Genomic DNA, 21,182 nt, shown 5'->3' with positions numbered 1-21,182 from the left:
GCGGCGGCGGCAACAACAATGCGGCATGTGGCAGCCAGGAGCTCAAGTGTTCGTCTCGGAAGTCCTGAAAGGGCCCGAGTTGTATGTAATTTGGTTTTATGCTTTATCGCTTGCTTGATTTTTATTATGATTATTATCGTGGGAATTACGATGCAACTTTTGGGTTACACCCACCTCATTGCCCCTGCCCCTTGGCCCTAGTACCACCCCTCTAGCATCCTACCATCCCGAAGGAAAGTTATTTTTGTGATTGCTGCTGGGGTCCCCATAGTGGGGCTTCCTGGAAATTTCCAGCTGATTTATTGAGCTTTTCTAAGCCCACACTGCCCTGCCCTGCGCTGCCCTGCCCCGCCCTGGCCTGCCCTGTCGGTGGATGGAGGATGATTAGGATGATGATAGGCCCTGTGTATGAGTACTTGATGTCTTGATGTGACTTTGATGGTTTAGTGCAGAGCCCCCTTGAGTGCGAAACGAGCAATTGATTGGCTTCAGGCTTCAGCACACACGGCAGCACTACATTTGCTGGAAAAGCTGTTTAATGGGTCACGGGAACTTACTTAAAAAGATAAAGAAAGAATAAAACATGCAATTAGATACAGCAATCACATGTGCATTGCAAAAGGATTCTCTGATGATATTTTAATCAATTTAAGTGGCATTTGCTCCAGTTTCAATATTGAACAATCCCCCAGTTCTCCCCCAACATTCCCCCCATTCATCCGTTTGCCGCAAATCCCATCTATGGGTGGGGGGGTACAATTTTTCTTTTCCTGCAGCTTATCCCTGGCCTAAAACGAGCTGCCTTCTAGTCCCGTTTACCCCATCAAATCCACAGCATTAAGCCCTAAAACCATTTTTGTTCTGCTTCTGTTGCAATTGCCATGCAATGTTGGGAAGGGGGGGGGGGGAAGGCAAATCTTCAACCACAAAGGACTCGAAACCGAACGCAAAACAAAACATTAGAGCGGCACTGAAAGCAGCACAGAGTGGAGGGGCACTAGGTGGGGTGGGGAGTGGGGAGTGGAGTGGGTAAAGCAAAACTGATGTTGAAAGAGGGGGCAGGACATTTTCCACCTGCCCTTCTTTCCCTTCTACCTTTTCTTCTTGATCTCCTCTAGCGTATATGCAAAATGCCTCGCCAACAATGGTGGCAGGTTGAAGCCACATCGGAGGGGCAGTGGGGACAAAAGCTGAGGAGCACAAAAGGCCACTAAAGAGATGTAGCACATGTGTGTGTGTGTGTCTGTGTGTGTGTGTATTTAAGAGCAGAGTCAAGCGTTTGTGATATGCACAGCGCAAAATCCAAATTTAATGACCAAGGAAAATAGACAGCAAACGAGAGACCAGAGCCAGGAGTACGAACAGGCCCACAGGACACCTACCCCTACCCCTCCCCCTCCCCCTCCCCCTCGTCGGGGTCTGAGTGTGGGTGTGTGTTTTTGTGTGCATGGGGGCGTGGCACTAATGTTAGTTGAATGTTTGCCGAGCCTTTGTTATCGGCATGCGTCTTTTTGCAATTGGATATGCCTTTTATGCCTCTGGGCTGTGTTAATGTTGACAATGCTCGACAGAGCCAAGGACATGACATGAGCTGGCCCCCACAACCCCACCCGCACCCCTTTTCCAGCCCCACTGCCGATATGAAGTGTTGTCATGGCCCCGGACGAGTGACCGAGACCAGCACAAGGACCCTGTCGACCACGCCCTCGGGCAAAACAGCATCAACATCGACATCAGGGCAGCAGGGCATTCTCCTCCGCCTCGACATCTATTGATGTCTGTCCAACTACTCCTGCACTAGTCCATAGCCATCGTCATCGTCATCTTCATCTCCATCTCAATCCCGTCCTCTGCCCCCTGCCTTGTCCCCACCCACTATGGCAAATTATGACATTGACAAGCGGACCAGGAGCCGGCCAGGAGGTGTCACATTTCCCAGTCGGCTCTTTCGGCCTGCCAGCAATTTGTTGCCGGCCTGTCGGTCACACACGAACTATGGGATACCGTACCGCCTTCCCGCCCGGCCATAAAACTTCTTGGCAAAATACTAACTCTAATTTGAAGAGATCACTCTTACATCTAAATCTAAGTATCTGCCAGAGGATCTGTCTTGTGGGGGGACTGGCTTTCCATAGTTTAGCTGCCATCCTTCTCAAGGGTCTCGTAAGTGCAGCAGCCGCCAAAAGTGCTGCATACTTTGCAGCGTCTTCTACTTGGTCTTGTCCTTGCTGTTAAATTGTATTTCCATTACGACTGTGTGTGTGTGTGTGTGTTTCTTGTTTATACACCCCAAACACACACACACACACTACCACTATTTTGCCCAATGTTTTTGTTGTTTTTGTTGTTGTTTTTGTTGTCGTTTTTTGCATTACAAATAACATTTCTGTGTGCTGGCGTGGAACGTGCGAGCACTTTTAACATTTCAACATTTTCATTGCGTCTCTGGCAAGGGGCAAGGGCAGAGCAGGGAAAGACGGCGAAAGAGTGCTAAAATTTATGTGCATATATGAATGTATGTTATCTTTAGGGGTTGTGAGGGGGGAGGGGGGAGGCGCATCCATTCAAGCGTTGCTTGTGATTCATGCATAATTACGGCAGGGGGGGGGGGGGGGGGGGATACGTGAGTGACAAGAGCCAGAAAACAGATTTCTATGACTGACATACTATAGATATCTATATTTAAATCCAAAATAGAATTCGAAATGGCGTTCCACACGAGCATAACTCGAATTGATAGGCATTGCAGGCATTAAAAGCTTTGTCGGAGGGATTGAAGGCTTCAAGGAATTGAAATATAAATTGGAGATGAAATGAAATGTCATCAAAAGTTTTCCGGGGAAATATGTTTAATCGCGGGATAAAATGACCGAGAACTAGGCCCTATAGATATTCAAATTCAAATTTAAATTAAAGCAAAAACTTATGCCCCTTAGTCCCAACGCTGCTGCTGGGTCTTTCTTTTGTGCCACACTCAGTTGCACGTACAGTCACGCACATTGGAAAAGCTTTTAACACGACATTATGGGGTCCTGCCCCCTGCTGAATGGAAACTTTGGGCATTAAAAATCCCCAAAAATGTTAATGCGACAAAATGTAAATTGAATTCAAATGTGGGTGCAAGATTGGTCCACTTGACCCTGCCGACTTTTGGTCAATTGAAAGCAATTAAAATGGGAGTTTTTGGCACTAGGAAAAGTTGCAGAGCTGGAAAATATGTTGAAGCGGCAGCAGAAGGTGGTGGAAGCAAAGTGGGTGGGTGTGTGGGTTCAACAATGAAGCATAAAGTGGAATTAGGGCATGAATGGAGATTCTTATGGGAAGAGACAGCGTGGAGAGGTGCCACAAGATGATGATGATGTTGTTACGCGCTCGTTCCTGTTTCTGGCTTCTTGTGGATCTTCTTAAGGATTTATGAGGCTTCCGAAGTGCGCAACAGGGGAGGCAACAGCAGCAGCAGCAGCAGCAGCAGCCTCAGCCCTGCCCTGTGCAACCCCCTGAGCTTTGAGCATTGAGCATTGCTCTTGCGTAAACTTAAAGTCATCCGCAAAATGGCTGCCAATGCAAATACAAAATGGCCGCCAGCCAATGCCTCGTTTATCCTCTTATGAACAATAATAGTTACAATGCCGCCGCCGTCGCCGCCGCCGCTGCCACTGACTCTTGCCACACACATACAATGTGTTTGTAGCTACTTCTCCCACCCCGGAATGCCTGGCTGCCTGCCAGTAATTAAAAGATTAATTTTTAATGTGCGCTTAGTCAAAATGCGACTGTAACCATATGTGAGTGTGTGTGTTCGTGGGTGTGTGGGATCCTTAAAAATAAAAAAATAAACGCACTCTCTCGTTCCACACACATTGTAATTTATATGCTGGGACTGGGGGTTTTCCCGGGCTTTCCATCATCATCAGCAGTCGGTAGCAGTCAGTTTTATGAGCCATTTTCACTGCTGCTCGGAAAACTCCGCATCCCATTCCCCATCAGATTTATTATTGTAGCTCCTGCCGATGCCGGTTTTTCTTATTTTCCTTTTGTTTAATTTTTTATTATTACACTCTCGGGGTTTCCCCTTTTTTTCCCGTTTCTTTTTTTGCTTTTGCCTTTGCTGCAACTGCAAATGAAACGTGCCACACGTGGCACACCTTTAAATTATTAACACTCGTACAGTTTGTCGTACGCCCCCGATTTTGCACTCATTTCATTTTCGCTGGCTTTATGCGGAGCGGGGGGAGGGGATGTCAATTGAGAATTTAACAAGAGATGGAAAAATATTTATCTGTTGATAAATCTGCAACCGTCACAAAAGTGTGAAATATTCAATCGGTTGCCAACGATTTAATATTTTCATAAATTATTTCTTTCATTGATGCGAAATAATTTGCGCTTTTTTTTTTGTTTGCAAAAGCAGCCTTTAAATAAATAAATGATATTTTATGCCCAGAGTTTTCCTCATTAACTGGAATTTTCCTTTAAATTCTCGGCCGCTTATCGCCTAATGGCTGCATGCTGGATGCTGCCCTTTCTCGTGCCCCTGCCCCTGCCCCTGCCCGTGCCCACCGTACCTTTTTGTTGACGGTTCGTGTACTATCATTAATATTTCAAATGTAGAAAACTTTGGGCTGCTGCTGTTGTTCCTCGTCTGTTTACCCGTGTATCTGCAACTCTTTACACGACAAAGCGTCCGCATAATTAGCTGCAGAACAGGAACAACAAAAGCAAGCAAATAATGGACAGGCAGACAATTAGAGAAGGAGTGGACTCTAAATGGAAGCTGGAGATAAGTGAAACCAAAAGCGTTACTCAACCAAATAAACTTGATATATTTCATGGTTTGCTGCCATCCGATCAGATACTATTTCAGGCACAAGCAACAATGGGAATAATCCGAATTGCATTGCGTATCTACAGGGAGAGAGAGAGAGGAAGGGAGAGTGATTCTTGAACCGCATGGATCACTCACTTGGCTCTCCACCTCCAACTCCGTTCTCGGGTTAACCAAGCGTGTGATTCACTGGCATTTACATACCATACCATATACTCTGGAGCCGGCTGGAGGTGTACTTATTGCTGTCACTGTAATGATTACATAGTCAACAGTAGTGGCTGTTTGTGTGTCTTTTGACATTCGACTGCCTGAACTAATAACCGCATGGGGCCTAGAGCCAGATTAAGCTGCGGTTAATGAGCCACACCCCCAGACACAGCCACAGACACAGACACAGCCACAGCCACAGCCCCAGCCACATCAATCTAGCAATTCCAGCCTACGTATACACTGAGAGAAAAAACACTTCTTCTGCCTGGCTTGGCGAGCACTTTCCCTCAGTGTGTCGTTACGCATGCATCTTGTGGGGAAATGTATCTCTGAGCCGAGGCACTTGTATCTCGCATGCGGTGGCAAGGTGATGTTGCATAAGTTTTCCTCGCGGTTGGTAATCGATTCGGTGGCATATCATATGTCAAATAGAGCGCAGCGCCGCGCACTTGACATTGCCACCGAAGATGACGACGATGGTTGAGGTCGTCCTGAGGTCTACGGGGGAGGCTGTGTGTTCAATGGAAATCACAATAGATATATCAAAATTCAATGTTACGAGTGTCTCCAATCGTCAGGATTTTTATTTCCCAAATTAGAGAGCCCACGCAGAACAGGAACGGAGTAGAAGATGCCTCCGAAGAAGAATGCAAGGACGCGTCGCAAGCTCGCCAATCAGTACACGCGCTTCTTCGATGCCCAGAAGAACCTACCCCTGGACCCGAATCGATCGCATCCAACCCTCTACCGGCGCGAGAGCGTCTACGTGCTGCCCAAGCAGCGCCGGCGCCTCCAGCAGCAGCAGCAGCATCAGCCGCCCCACCAGGGGCAGATCAGGCAGCTCGAGCTCGTGCCCGACTGCAGCCCAAAGGCGAAGGGCAGGCCCGCCTGGCGCCCCCGCAATGATGTGGATCACTTCATGGTCGTCACCGAGGACCACACACAGGGCGACCAGCAGCTGGGCAATGACCAGCCCCACCTGGACGCCATCTGCTACGATGTGATGCTGGAGCCGCTGCCGCAGGTCCACATCGAAGGCACCGACGTAGTGCCCACCATTCGGGGCACACGCCTCAGCCTGTGTGCGGAGCACACCCACTTCCCCCTGGTGGCGAGGATCGCGCGCAGCATGGGCTTCCAGCAGGTGCCCGAGCATCGTCTGTGGAATGTCCAGTGGACCGACTGCACGCCCCACCATGATCTGCTGCGGAGCATGAAGCGCTTCCAGCAGATCAACCATTTCCCAGGGATGATGGAGATCTGCCGCAAGGATCTGCTCTCCAGGAATCTCAATCGCATGCTGAAGATGTACCCGGGCGACTACCGCATCTTCCCCAAGACCTGGCTCATGCCCACCGAGTAGGTTTCTTCCCCGATCGATCCGATCCCTGATTCATCCTTGTACATGCTTGCCTGCTCCTCCTTGCAGTGCCTACGACGTGACCACCTATGCCAGCAAGCACAAGCGCACCTACATCCTCAAGCCGTACTCCTCCGGACGGGGACGCGGCATCTGGATAACCCCCGATCTGAAGACCGTCAGCAAGCGGGAGAAGCTCATCTGCCAGACGTACATCGAGCGGGTGAGTCTTGGAACAGTCCACCCAGTAGCCTTTAGGTGGCACTTTCCCCCGCAGCCCCTCCTCATCGATGGGTTCAAGTTCGATCTGCGCGTTTACACGCTGATCACCTCCGTGGATCCGCTCCGGATTTTCGTGTACAACGAGGGCCTGGCCCGCTTCGCCACCCACAAGTACGTGGCGCCCACTCTAGGCAACAGCCACAACGTGTTCATGCACCTCACGAACTACTGCCTGAATCGCCGCAACTCCAACTACAATGTGGGCGAGGGCACGGACGGGGGCTCCAAGCGGAAGCTGAGCGCGTTCAACAAGTGGCTGACGGAGCACAACTACGACGTGCCCGAGTTCTGGGCCTCCGTGGACGATGCCATCGTCAAGACGATCATCAGTGCGTGGCCGGTGCTGAAGCACAACTACCACGTGTGCTTCCCGCGGCACGACAAGATCCAGGGCTGCTTCCAGCTACTGGGCTTCGACATTCTGGTGGACTGGAAGCTGAAGCCCTTCATCCTGGAGGTGAACCACACGCCCAGCCTGAGTGCGGACGAGGTGGTGGACAAGGAGGTGAAGCGACCGCTCATTCGGGACACTCTCAATCTGCTCACGACGGCGCTGGTGGACAAGGAGCAGATCATACGCGACGATCGGATCGAGCACCGGACCCGCCTGCTGCGGAAGGTGTACAACAAGAAGGGGCCCCAGACGCCCAGCTCCTTTCCCAGCCCTGGCCGGGAGGCGGGCGGCAGCGAGATGAGGATGCGACAGGCATGCTCCATCGGTGCCCTGGCCCAGCAGATCGCCTGGGAGGAGAGCCACCTGGGCAACTATCGGCGCATCATGCCGCCCATGGACTCGGAGAAGGTCCACTACTACTGCAAGTTCTACGACCAGACCAAGCAGCAGTCGCCCTTCGCCAACACGGAGTCGAGTCGGCGGCGGCAGCAGCTCTCCAACAACGCCATGGAGAAGCACTACAAGGAGCAGCAGCAGCAGCAGGAGATGCTCCGGCAGCAGCGCTCAATGAAGAGTTCGCAGTGGCCCGGCGCAGCGCTGGAACCTCTGCTGTCCGTCAGCCCCGTGGTGCTGCAGTCGCGCCGCCGCAAGGAGGAGGCCGAGGAGCAGAGGCGCAAGCATCGTGCGCTCATTGCCAGGGAGATCTACCGCCAAAGGGAGCTGCTGCTGGCCCCCACCTGCGCCAAGGAGCACCTGGGCATCTGGCAGTCTGTGCAGAGGAACCACAAAAGGGAGGCTCTATCGAAACTCAGGCCCAGTGTCCGGATCGTAAAGTGCACCAGCGGCGCCCCCAAGCCCCTCCGGCGCAAGCAGCATCGCCACGTCCCCCGTCGGGTGCGCCACCAGCGGATGCTCGAGCGGGAGGCCCTGGACGACAAGCGGTTCGTGGAGCAGCATGCCATGGAGCAGAGTGCTCGCCTCAAGGGCGGCAGCTTCAAGCTGGCAGGGCAGCCGAAAAAGAAAAGGCCCCGCAAGAGCAGCCACAAGCCGAAGGTCGAGCAGAGGGAGGTTTCGGAGCTGCCCGGTGTCGCTCTGGACTCTGGACGATTAATGGGGCATTGGAGCCCGGAGCCCATCAGCGATGGCGAGCAGGAGGAGTACAGCAGCTGGCTGCAGGAGCGCACCAAGGAACTGAATGGCTCCAATCTCCGGGAAATGGTACGAAGTATTCCGCTGGCCTTCTAGCTATCATTTTTAATCTCCCTCTCCTGCAGATCTTTTCGAAAATGTATCAGCAAGGACATCTGACCAAGAACGACATCAAGTGCTTCCCGGATCTGCTGTATAACCTGCTCAGCTCTGGTTCGCCCGAGACCGAGACCGAGCCAGAGACCGAGCCAGAGACCGAGCCCGAACCCGATACTCCCGATTGCGAATTCTGAGCCAGGATCTGTTAGTGTATCTGCATCTGTAACTGTATCTGTGGCTGTGGTGTATTTTCTCTTACTATCGCAACAATTCGCAATAAATTCCACGTGTGTATATTTCTCAAGGAACTCTTTTCTGAATATGAAACCAATCAATACGGAATCTGTATCGGCATCGGGAGGGGAGCCTCTCCTCATCCTTTGACGGCATCTCGTTATCTATTCCCTGGAATATTCCCACATAAAATCCATAAGCTTTATGTGCGATATTCTCTCTGTCACAAACGGCAGCGACACCGACACCGTCGACCATAAAAAGAGCACTCACCCACACAAACAGGCATAAAAAATAATGGTGGCAAAAGCCAGGACGAAACCCCATCTCATCGATTTGTCAAAAGTCCTAGGCGGAAACCTGGAGCCACACCCACTCGCAGCCCCAACCGCCACTCGAGTCGCTCCTTTTTCTGGGATCTTTGTGGCATCTTTGATGGGCGCATGCATAAACAAAATGCAATACAATACGCGGGGCTGTGGGGAGCCTTCAAACCTGCATTATTGAAATCCACAGTTGGCCCAGCAGAAGAGGCGCCACAAGAAGGAGGTGGGTGTGTGGGCGGCTTTGCTCTTTCGGGCGTGGTTTAGGTCTATGGTTGCGGCTTTGCCACATGTCCCTCGCTTCGTGCACACAACGACGTGCCACCACAGCATGCCACCCCTTTTTTTCCATCGACGGTTTTTGTTTGGCTTTTGCCAGGCCACGCATTATGGTCTGGTGGCTTCTGCTCCTGCTAGTCCTGCTACTCCGAGTGCTCCTCTGGCTGCTCCTCTGGCTGCTCCTATGGCTGCTCCTCTGCCTGCCGCTGGCGGTCCTCTAGCATGTGTCACATATTGCAAAAGCTGCAGCTCCAGCTGCCGTTGCATTCCAGGGCTTTGGCTTATGGGTTGACTGCGGCATCTCACCACTTGCCCCACGCCCCTTGCCACCAGCAAAAGTCGAACATCGCTCTGATAAGCTGCTTCAAAGAGGGTTTTACATATGCCAGGCCTCCGCATCAAGGGACAGCGACACGGGGCACGGGTCAGGGTTGCATTTGCATTTGCATTTGCATCGTTGCCGCACCCGCCCTAATACTTTATTGAACATTGTTGCAGCCCCTGCTCGTTGCCCCAACGTTGCTGGTGTCGGACCGCCAGAAGCAGAACTTTTATTGCATTTTCCCTTCAAGCCAGAAGCCTCCTGGCTTCAAATTTAACGTGGCTATGGAGGGCCAAAACTTTATCATCCATCATCTCTCTCTCTCTCTCTGTCTCTATCTCTCTCTGTATAGCCATCCCTTTTTTGTTGGCTACTTTGCCTGCTGCACATATGCAGAAACACACACAAATTTTCTTTGATGCTTTTAGTGTCTTCTTATTAAAAAGTTTTTAATCTTATCTCCAAAAGCTTTCAGTTCTGGCATTCCCCTCTTCTCTCTCCTTCTATGGAGATGAGCGATGCCTGGCAGTGCAGGGGAAAAGTTTAGCCGTAGTTCACTTTGCCTTGCCGCATGTGCATCTTCCTGCAACGAGGCGGGGAGGAGTCGCAGAGGAGTCGGAGAGGCATTGTTGACGAAAGTTGCGACTGCTATTAGAGGTCGTTTAGTTTGCGATTAGTTAGACCAAAGCCAGTTGGACCGTGTGATGGAACGCCGCCTGCCTACGGACGAATGTACGGCAGTACGGACGTACGTGACCAGGCGCCCCAAAAGTTGCAGCCGGAACTTTTGGAGAGCACTTTGCGTCGTTTCTTTGGGAATATTTTCGTTCTAGGTGTAGGGGAAATAAATTAAATTTCAGTTTTGAAAGTTTCCAAAGGCACAAAACGATGTATGAGATGGTTTCTTGGTTCATTGTATCTCCAATATCCCGAATGTCTGGGGGGGGTGCTTATCCTTTGGCCATCATCCGATTCCGTTCCTTGTCTTCTGTAATATCCAGCAGTTATACCCGCACGGCACTGCACTCTCGCATCTCCATTAAGAGATTTCCGGGAAATGCAGCGGATAAGATGCAAAAAAAAAATGAAGATATCTCCCGGATACGGCTCACAGAAGGGTGGATAGCGGCGTAAAGGGAATCGCTTAATTCCACGACAAACACGCCCAGTGACGACGACGACTTGAGCCAACAGAAAAGAAAGATTTATGCGAGGAGGCAGCAGGGGCAGGGGCAGGGCTAGGGACAGCGGCGCGTTGCAAGCGCGGACTCCAGTCGCGGGGATACTCCGTGTGTAAATCCATTCAGTCGGACTTTACGACAATGGGAGTACTGTGAAAATCCAGGCAGCCAGCAAAAAGGCAACAGAGCAGCCATTTTGTCGGCTGCGAATTAACATGTCTAGGCCTGGTCCTGGTCCTGGTCCTCGGCCTGGGCTGGGCTGGGCTGGGCTGGGCTGGGCTGGGCTGGGCTCTCTGGCTTTATTCAACCAAATACAGATGCAAATGCACACACACAGATGCACGCGTGCATGCTGCATGCTGCAGCAACAACTGGCCCCAAAAATAATTTCAGTTTTGTAGCTTTTACGAGTATGCTGCATGTTTTCCACTTCACAGGATTTTATGTTCCACTACGCTCGCCTCTTGGCTCAAGTGTTGGAAAATACAATTGCCTGGGCACACACACAAGCACAGGCTGAGAGTGAGGCATGCAACATTTCCGCATTTGTTGTTTTCTTTGGCTTTGTGGGGCAACGGTGCGCTGTGCCACCAAATGTTTTTCTTCTCTTTTTTTCCCCCCTCTTTCCTCTTTTTGCTTAAAAGACAATAAACAGTGTCCATGTGTGTGTGTACAATGCGTATCCTATATAGCGAAAAGATATAGGGTAACAATAGGGTATGCCTGCTTAAGCCAAGAGCTGCTTGATCCACATTTGAATTGAATAAGTTCTCATGTTTTCCCCCGCCCCGCCAAAAACAAAAGAGGAAAAGCCTGCTTTTTCCACTAGATGAGTTTCCAGTTTTCACTTTTTCCAGCAGCAGAAAACAGGACTTTATTCAAATCTTTAAAGCGAAGAGCAATTTGCATCTGCATCTGCACGTATGTATCTGTATCTGTATCTGTGTCTGTGTCTCGATTTAGGTGTATCCCCTCGCACTTGAGTATTTAATGCATATTTCACTTTTTTCCCGGGGCATTGTGTTAGTTTTTTGCCTTGTCTTCATAATTGTTGCTGTTGCAGGTTGGACATGGACTAAAACCTAATACCCTGCCACACGCACCGTCAGATGCTGCCCCACTGCTACTCTCCACTTGTTGTTGATGCTAGACACACACAGGAAGAGCGAGAGTGAGCGAGAGAGAGAGCACTTTGTAGCCATTTTGTAGCTAAAAAGTATCAAATGTTGTGCTAAGACTAGAATGCCACATACCACAACGTCAAAGCCGTTGCTGCGGACAGAGGACTTGGGGGCACGGAAGATGCAATCAACACACAGTCGTCTGAAGCCTAAGCCCCCCCACCCCATCCCTCCTTCCATCTTCCTTCAGCAACAAAAACATCCTGAGCCAGAGGCGACAGTGTGGCAAATAACTGTTTGTTTTTGTGTATGCCTCCTCAAGTGTGTGACAAGTTGCCACAGCAACAAAACGAGTTGCAATGGATTTTATTTTATTTCTTGTTTTTTTTTTTGTACTGCCCAAAACTGTTTCCAACACTTGCCTCCAACCACTCGCAATCCGCAGGAGCAACAGGACTTATATATGAACACGCTATAATATATATATACGTATATAATGTATGTAGAGGGGGGATGGGGAGAGTATATATAGCCGTATAGTAGTATAGTATTGCTGTGTGTACTTACAACTGTGATGGGATAGAAGGGATTTATGATGGTGAAGAGTAGAATGTGATTTGGCCGTGTAGTCTCGGGACGCTTTCTCCGTAGGTCGTCATTTGACTTGTTCATAAGTGCTTGCTGCTGGTTCTGTTGTTGTGTGGACTGTAAAAACATAGTATAAGTATATATATATATCATATATCGGTTTATATCGGTTCTCTTGTGAGTTATCAATATAGTTCGAGTACAAGTAGTTGAGTATAAGTAAATACGAGTATGCCTTGAGGACGAGTAGGGAGGGAGTGTAGGGTGTTTTTGCGGGGCCAGGGATTACCTTTTTTTTGCCAGATACGAGCAGCCTGAAGCCTTTGCCAGGAGTTCAAAGATCTATAGAGCTATTGTCGGCCTTCCGACAATGAAATAAATCTGCTATATGAAATCTATGGAAAATTGAATGAAAAATGTATTTTCTTATCCCAAGGCGAAAACATTGTGATATACCTTTAAGATTTAGCTTCAAATCATTCCACAATTTCGTATCTATATATGTATCTTTCAGCTACGATCCGCACGATACGGCTCTAACGAAACTTTTCCGATAAGCGAGTTCATTTTTCTGGTCTAATGACATTATCAGGCCTCCCCCCCGCTGAATCCCAGTCTTGCAACGATTTTCGCAATGGGGCCTATGATGCTGTTGAAAAGGCCACATAATTAACAGCGAAACAGAATGGTCTATAGTCTATCGTCTAGCTGGCTGGCTGCAGCAGGCAATGCCAGAGCATAATTTCCGTTTTGTTTTGTCGGTTAGAAGAGGTTTTTATAAATAAATTACGGAATTTAGGTGAACCATGTACATGTCACGTTCAAAATGTCAATCAATGGACGACATTGCGGCGACGCGGGCGGGAAGGGGGGGAAGGGGGGGGGGGGGGGGAGTGAACCGAACCGTGAGAGCCGTGAAGTGAATTTCAATTTTCGGAATTTTCGCACACACTGCAGTCGCAGGAAAACAAGATGTGGATGTGTATGTGTGCGGGTTCGGGCAGGTGTTTGGGCCACGTACAACGCGCATTCGAGCCGATATATTTGCACTAATTAACTCGATAGCGATAGCGATAAGATCCCCTCCGCTCTGCATGCAACACCTTGACATTTGCTAAACCCCAAGAGGCAGCTAGTAATTAACTAATTGGGCTTCCCTAGACTTTAACTAACTTTAAGGATGGTTTCTGTTTTTGTTTTTCAAGTAATTCCAAGTAGATCCGCCGCGCAGAGTGGCGCTCTCTCTCAGCCCTATTTTGTTTATTGTAGCATCTGCAAAGAGCCCCCAAAGGGGTGGGGGTGGGGCTCTGTTTTCACTGTTTTCATTGCCATCTAAGTTGTGCAATTAGGTTAATGGATCGTCAGGTGCTCGTCCAAGTTCTCGTTCTCTATGGGAAAACGTGCGCACAGAGAGTCCGAAATGCTGACCCAAATCGAAAGTGGAAGTGGCATTCGCGGCATTCGCGGCACTCGGGGAACAGCCAAACAGCCAAGCAGCCAAGGTGCCAGAAATACTGTTTTCACGAAGAACGACTTCTCCCCAGATACAAATATCTATTGATCCACCCTCTGGCAGCATCATTATGTACGGATTTATGGGGGAGACCTCATCAGAAGATGGTAATCCAATATCGGACAGACAGTTTCCTCCCTCAGGCAAAGCAGACAGCGTCCTTGGCTCACCCAAGGGTTAATTCAAATTTCAACAACTTTTTTTTACACACAAAAGAAAATCCCGGAAAAACTCAGAAACGAAGGAAAACATTTGTTTTCTGTCAAATTTTTGTGTTTTTTTTTTTTTTTTGTTATAATAATAATACGCTCTCTCTCGCTCTCTTTCGTACACCATGAATATTTTCTTTTTCCCTTTTTTCCACCCCCGCCCCCACCCATACGCGCAGGCTAGGAAAACTGTTGATTAAATTACAACAACAACAACAGCAACGTGCTAAAATGATTGATGGCTGGATGGATAGATTGACGGACGGATAGATAGATGGATAGATAGATAGATGAATGGTTTGTTCGGTTGTTATTTGGGGCTTAAGTGCATTCAGCATTGAGGAGATTTCCTTCCCGATTTTCCCCCATTTTTCCTATGAAATTTGTACAATTTGTAGTCGTATTTTGGTTTTGGTTTTCTTCTCTTTTTTTGGTGGTGGGGGGGAAACATTTGAAACATTTTTAGCACAGCGGCGGACGAATGAAAATAGTCCCCGCCACAGAGAGCAGAGAGGAGCAAAAGCAAAAGCAAAAAGCAAAAAAAAAAGCTGTGACAGAGGCCGTGCTGCAGCGGTGTGGCGGCGTGGCGGTGGTGCAGTGTCTCGGCTGCATACCGCACCGCATTTCAACTCGAACCGCAACGAAATGAAGATGAATTACCCACCAAAAATCCCGCCAGACCAAGGATTCAAAAAAATACAAAAAACCAAAAAAAAAAAAACGACGACGACGATGTTGTCGGTTCATGCAAATCGCGAATTGCAAATCACAAATAAATTTCGCTTCGAGAAATTTGCACTCAGTCGATCAAACGGTCGCCTATAAAGTGCAGTCTCACCCCAGCATCCACGGCAGATACAAAGATACATAGATACACAGATATAAGTGCGTTTGCCAAGAAATAAAAAACCGAAAAAGAAAGATGCGTCTGCAGTCGCAGCGTAGATGCAGATGAAGAAATTGCCGCCGCCTGGCCTGGCCTGGCCTGGCCTGCCTGGCAATCGCAATGAACTGCAAGTCGACAAAATCTCAGATAAAGAATCGGGAGGTTGTAAAAATAGCAAGAAATATAGCTGTAGAGTCAGTCAGTCCGTCAGACCGTCAGCCAGAGCCAGAACAGACGAGAGTCTGTCGACTGGGCGCCCCATCATCCCATCGACATTTATCAAAGTGTCCTCGCAATGGCACTGGCACTGGAATGGTGTTGGCGTAAGGATGCCCAAGGATGTGCACACGATGGGGGAATCTTCACACTCTCTCTGTCTCTATATCTGCCTCAGATGATCCATCTGCAACATTTGTTCAGCTCATTTGCCGCCTGTCCCAGGTGCTGGCTAATCAAAACAGCTCCCAAACTGTCCATCTCTGTCCCATCCATCGGGCAGCCAGGCAGGCAGGCAGGCTGGCAGGCACATGTTGCTGCCCTTCATTTTTGGCCAGAACTCAGAGAGCGAGCGATATGCCTGCAACAGAAATGTCTGGCGACAGCAACATGAGGCAGCATTTGTTACTCGCAATTAGATGCACTGTACTCCGCGCGGCAGACGTGCCCCAGGGACACACAGACAGACGGACGGACGGACAGACGGACGGACAGACAGACAGACGAGAGACGAGAGTGCCCGGCAAATGTCGAACGAAAATTGCACATAAAATGCAATTTACAAAATGTTTTCTTCAACGTTTTTCCCTTGCGAAATTTAATTAAAACAGCAGAGCAGCCACAGAACGGCAACAGCAACAAACGACAGCAACAACAGCAACAACAACAACGACAACAATCATGAAATTAAATGCTGCAGATCAGTGAGCGACAACGGCAGCGGCAGCGCCGGATTGGGCCAAGTAAAAACATCAAAAGTCCAAGTCAAGTGGCGGGCCCCAACAGCACATCAAAAAATGGGGAAACAAAAGCGAAATATACTCAATTTTCGGTTTTACAAAATAGCCAAAATAATGAAGCAATGTGTAAGTTATAAACGGCGAGTGTGTGTCTGGTCTGGTCTGGTCTGGCCAGCGTACTGCATTTGTATCTGTTGTACGATATGAGTATCTGCGGGATACTCGGCCTCCCCGTTCTGATGATGCTTCTGCCGCTGCTGCTGCTGCTTGTGTGGCAATCAATCATTCTGGCAAAGACAAACCTTTTAGAGCATATCTAGTATATAGAGGAAAATCGCTTATAGTCGTACACCCCCGATCGCATGCTATTGGCATTGCTCATCACGAGAATACGAATACGAATACGAATACGAATGCCTGTGGCCGCAAACGTCAGAGATCCCATGTTGGCCACTCGCAGCAGGGCATGACATAAGTACCAATACGTGCATATATCTGTATCTGTATCTGTATCTGTATCTGTATCTGTATCTGCTGGCTGCTAAATCTCTTGGTAACAAAACCGAACGGCAATTGCTCTGGACCCGTACCCGTACCCGTACCCGTAACAGATTCACCATTTGGCCAGATCTCTTATCTCAGTTAGCCACGCTCATTAGACACGGCGGGTGGCTGGGGGTGGCACCTCCACGAGCACGTGGAGCATTGAAAATTGTCATTAGTTCGGCGTTTGATTTTTCCGTTCCCCACCCAAGGAGGGTGGGGGGCTGTCTGCCATGAGTGTACAAACAATATGTGTGACGGGGGGATGGAAAAAGTATTGTATGTGCTGTGGTTCCTAATGATTTTCAATTAGAGTTTCAGTCGGCTGACACTTTTCCACTTTCCCCGCCTCACACACGCACACTCGAGCCCCGCCTTCGGCCGGGGATTAAGGCCAGCGAATGGCTGTGTCTATTGATATTAAAGTTTATGTTTGTCTGGTTTCAATCCCCTGGATGAGATTTGAGCCAGAGAAACGATTGTATGTACAGATACCGTAAGTATCTCTGGGAGTAACATTTGAGACACATCGCTGTGCATCATCGTCCCCCCTATATCTGATCATTAGGGAACCCCTGGGCCGATACTCAAGAAGGCCAGACACCCACCCACCCTGCCACCCTGCCAGCCATAAATCCATCTATCTTTTCAACAAACTCTGCTGTTTGCTATTTGCTTGTTTGCTGTTTGCTGTTGATTTGCGTTTTCGTCATTTTAATGTCAGTTCAGTTGACGGGCCCAGACCAGACCCCCAGATACTCGCACTGCTCCGCCCAGACAGATATTCAGATAGATGGCGGAGAGAGGCCCGTGGCCCGTGGCCCGTGGTCCGTGGTCCGTGATCCGCACGCGTTGATCACTTATGACAACAGTTGGCTCAACGCGTCCGCTCCTCTGTGCTGGGCATCGACTCCGCTTCGGGGGCATGTAATTTATGGGGGAAAAATCTTTTGGCCGCTTCAAACATAAAACAATTTTCTGTGCTCTGCGCCGCTTTTCATGTGAAAATTCATCTGTTTTTGGGGGAGCTCTCCTATTTCTTTTCGTTTTCCCCTTCTTATTTTGGTTTTTCATAATTTCTTTATTTGTGGAAAATGCTTTTAAATGCGCATAAAAATATGTGCCTGCGAAGGGGGTGGGCAGGGGTGGGTGGCTGGTCGCTTCAAATTGATTGCCAAATGGCGGAAATGTATCCGTAAGATACCACGTACAATTGAAGAAATGAGTCGCGAAACGCGAAGGCGGCCAACTATTTGGGGCCTCCGTTTAATTAAATTTAATTTGCTAAAACTAATTTCAAATTGCGTAGAAACGCAAAGTAAATCGTACATTGCATATGGGAGACACGGGGAGCCAAGATTTATTTCTATTTATTTCGGTTCCGCACTCCCTCCCTCCCCCCCACTGGCCGATCTGCTCCTTTCTGCCGCAGCAATTGAATAAAATGTACGGAAAAATGTCAACAAATCTCTGAGATTTTCACTCAATCTGTGTCTGTCATGCGGGAATGATGGGGATGAGGCGCCTCAGGGCGAGGCGGGCGGCAGGTTGCGGCTGAGGTGCCACACAAGGGGGCACATACACACACCGCACCAGACCACACATTCCTCACTGCGTGTTCACACAATTGAAATTTTCCTCATTGTGCGTCTGCCTCTCCCTCTCTCTCTCTCTCTCTCTCTCTCTCAAGGTGTTTCAATTTCTTCATCATGATCATCTCGTTTTGTATCTGGGCGATACTCTTCTGGCAGGTGGTACTGGCACTTTTTTCAGATTTTTGTTGCCTCTTCTTGCAACAGGGAGAGCCGACCATCATTGATGCTCACAGAAAAATGGCATAGTAAAAATAAACACACTTATATTTGAATTAAATATTCTAGGTTTTGGGAAGAAAAATATTGAAATTACATGGAATTTACTTTCACATAAACTAAATATAAAACACAATGAAATAAATCCCATATATTCAATTTGTAGGAAAAATATTTAATCTAAATATGAAAAATGTATATTTTTTTTAAATTATGAAATATGTTCTTTTTTTAAATATAAAATATATTTTTACTATTTCCACTCCCAGAATATAATACTTTTGTGAACAGATAATGGAATGGTACTGCATTCGATGGACCTTCAACACTCCTGAGCTTCCCTTAACTTTATTCTCAAAATCGAAAGCTCTCAAGGTCCCTCTCATGGCTGGGGCCTGGATCCCTAGATTGGAACCCTCTGTCGAGTGTATTTAGTGCTTCGGTTTCCTTTGATTTCATGGTTTCTTTTGTCTTTTTAGCCCCTCCCCCCATTTCTTGTGGTTTTGTTTGGAGCATTTCTACGTCAATGACGGAAATATTTGCGCTATATTTTTCTATCTTGACAATTGGCAGGCCCAGGGGTGAGGCAGTGGGGGCAGCAGGAGCCGACAAGGCAAAACTAATCAGCATGATGCGTAATGAAGCCTTTCTAGAGGGGGAGAGAGATGAATATAATACCTCAATATTCATTTTGAGGAGAAATTGCCAGAGATATAGATAGATACAGTGCGAATTATGTAAGGGAATGGCACGTGCTGACCTACAAACAAATGTATCTGAGTATCTGGAAAATATTAAAGATACTATTCAATTATTGCACGTTTCGTCCAGTGTTTTGTGTTCCTTTTGATCTATTTTACACCGCCCCCAGCGCAGGCCATCCAAAATTCTAGGCCAAATGCCAAGAATCTATATTTGGTAGGGAAACAGGCGTCTGCCCGATTTAACTTGGGCATTTATCATTTTACTTAATGATCAGTTAATGAACTTTTTGCTGTTTTGCCAAGCGTTATGGCCCGCATCTAATTAGAGCTCGCAAAAATATCTCAATAAAGTCAATTTTCTGTGCAATTAATATGGAAATGCCAATGTATACGTTTTTAGAATCCTATAGAATATTAAGTAATGATTTCTTTGGAGTGCCATTCGATGCCCAAAAACATTGCACTTATCTCTGCTCTCTGGCAGTGGCTAACCTCACACTTTTCCCAGGGAAAACTCGGAAAACTTCTGCGGGGGCACACACTTTCCACACACCAGAAATAACTTCATGTAGTGCTAGGGAAATTTACGGACAGACACGAGACAGAGAGACGAGAGACGAGAACGGGAGCAATTGCAGTGCGATAAAATTTTCATTTAGCAGCTTTTCCGAGGCACAGGCACCACCTGCGACGGACGGACGGACGGACGGGGGCAAACAAAAAGCCGCGTGAACTCCACGCGCCAGGAGGTACGAGTGGTAAGAGTACTCCAGGGCAACAAAAGAGGAAAGAGGAAATGAGGGAGGAGGGGAGAAAGGGAGAAAGGGAATAGCCCCGTCGCTCTATTCAAATGTTTACTTTGGCCGCGGCATCTTCATCGTCGTTGGCGGCCACTAAATTACCGAGTCGCATCGCTGGCCCCGTAGCCAAGGAGCCACATCATTACCCATTAGCCATTCCCCGTTGCCACTTCCCGCCCCCGCTGCCCAACCTCCCGGTTAGCCATAACTATAGACCTTCAATGTGTTAATCATCAAATGGCGAAACAGCGAAAACGGGAGCCTCTGGGATGTGTTTGTGTAAACACAACAGGCAGCGAGAACTTTAGCGCGCACCGCACCGCCGCACCGCCACGTTGCACCACTTTGCACCTGACCCAGTCCGAGACAGAGCGTCCGTCCGTGTATCTGTAGAGCCGTAGAACCGATATAAGCAAACGGAACGGAACGGAACCGTATCGTTCGGAGCCCCGGCATGCATTAAATATTTGTCAGCAGTTTTGGCAAAGTTTGCCCCCGGGGAGGGGGCCAAGCGAACACATGTGGCAAGCAGATACGACGAGTGTGCTGGAGCGTTCTTTTGGCTTGTGTCACAGCCGTTGCTGTTATTCTTATTGTTATTATCAATATTTAAACACATTTCACTCGGTTGTTGCTTCTACCTCGAGGTAGAGCCATCCAGGAATCCATTCGGCGAACGAGGAGGTGCCCCGCCCAAATGAAACGTGTCATGTTCCACGTCAAAAGATACTTTTTGGGTATCCGGGAAGGAAATGCAATTGAAAACAATCATACAATGATGGTAATTGCTTGCTTCTACTGGCATCTTGTAGGTGCTAAAAATATCTCATCTTTTTATCTTTTTGCTGATAGGCTGTACAACTTACTTAAATATGCACTTAATTATTGTTAAAAATACACTAGACATGATCTTCACCTTTCGTTGCATTCAATCTTTAATCCTTAATATGTATCTACGAGTATTGTTTATTGAAAGGAACTACTTTGTGCAAATTGGCTTCATTCTGAGGCACTTGTTGGCTGCCTAATGGATTCCTAAGCGTCTGTTTGTATTTCGTTGAATACATCAGTGTCTTTATTCTCTACCTATGGTACATTTGGTATGTCCTATTGAAATGCTTTCAAGTGAGATACAATATGCAAAGGTATTGTCATTGTCTTTGTCGCCTCTTCGCGGAGCTTGATCTATTCCATCCGCCACCAAATCTCCCATTCCTCTGCCCCGTGCCCCACTTGTTTTCTTGGCTGTTTTCCCTGATGTTGTAGCCGGGCTTCTGCTGCTCGTCGAATGTACTATCAGTCGCTAAATGTGCCAGGGAACAATTTAAATATTTCACGATAAAACGCGACACAGATAGGGGAAGCGAGAGAGAGAGAGTGATAGGGGGGA

At 48.3% G+C, this 21,182-nt stretch overlaps 2 protein-coding genes across 6 annotated transcripts in view; one reads left to right on the top strand and one right to left on the bottom strand.

Annotated features, from left to right (window-relative positions):
* The window catches only part of LOC6590633 (heterogeneous nuclear ribonucleoprotein L), a 96,518-nt gene that overhangs the window by 61,723 nt on the left and 13,613 nt on the right, over nt 1-21,182 (bottom strand). For all 5 annotated transcript variants that reach the window (XM_026985197.1, XM_026985198.1, XM_026985202.1 and 2 more), the window contains exon 2: nt 12,350-12,487. In XM_026985197.1, coding sequence (XP_026840998.1) covers nt 12,350-12,487 — 138 coding nt within the window. The remainder of the gene's footprint in view (nt 1-12,349; nt 12,488-21,182) is intronic.
* LOC6590629 (tubulin polyglutamylase ttll6) lies at nt 5,595-8,626 on the top strand. The gene is made up of 4 exons (XM_002016684.2): nt 5,595-6,397; nt 6,468-6,621; nt 6,676-8,292; nt 8,349-8,626. The coding sequence occupies exons 1-4, from the start codon at nt 5,670-5,672 to the stop codon at nt 8,514-8,516; spliced, it is 2,667 nt and encodes an 888-aa protein (XP_002016720.1). The 5' UTR covers nt 5,595-5,669; the 3' UTR covers nt 8,517-8,626.

This window comes from Drosophila persimilis, unplaced genomic scaffold (assembly GCF_003286085.1).
Source record: "Drosophila persimilis strain 14011-0111.01,24,50 unplaced genomic scaffold, DperRS2 tig00000002-arrow-pilon, whole genome shotgun sequence".
In the NCBI taxonomy this organism is placed as follows: domain Eukaryota; kingdom Metazoa; phylum Arthropoda; class Insecta; order Diptera; family Drosophilidae; genus Drosophila; species Drosophila persimilis.
This window is presented reverse-complemented; position numbering and strand designations above follow the sequence as displayed.

Coding starts and splice junctions, on each gene's coding strand:
- LOC6590629 (XM_002016684.2), top strand. CDS start 5,670: ATGCCTCCGAAGAAGAATGCAAGGACGCGTCGCAAGCTCGCCAATCAG. Junction 6,398..6,467: donor ACCTGGCTCATGCCCACCGA/GTAGGTTTCTTC, acceptor TCCTCCTTGCAG/TGCCTACGACGTGACCACCT. Junction 6,622..6,675: donor GCCAGACGTACATCGAGCGG/GTGAGTCTTGGA, acceptor TTTCCCCCGCAG/CCCCTCCTCATCGATGGGTT.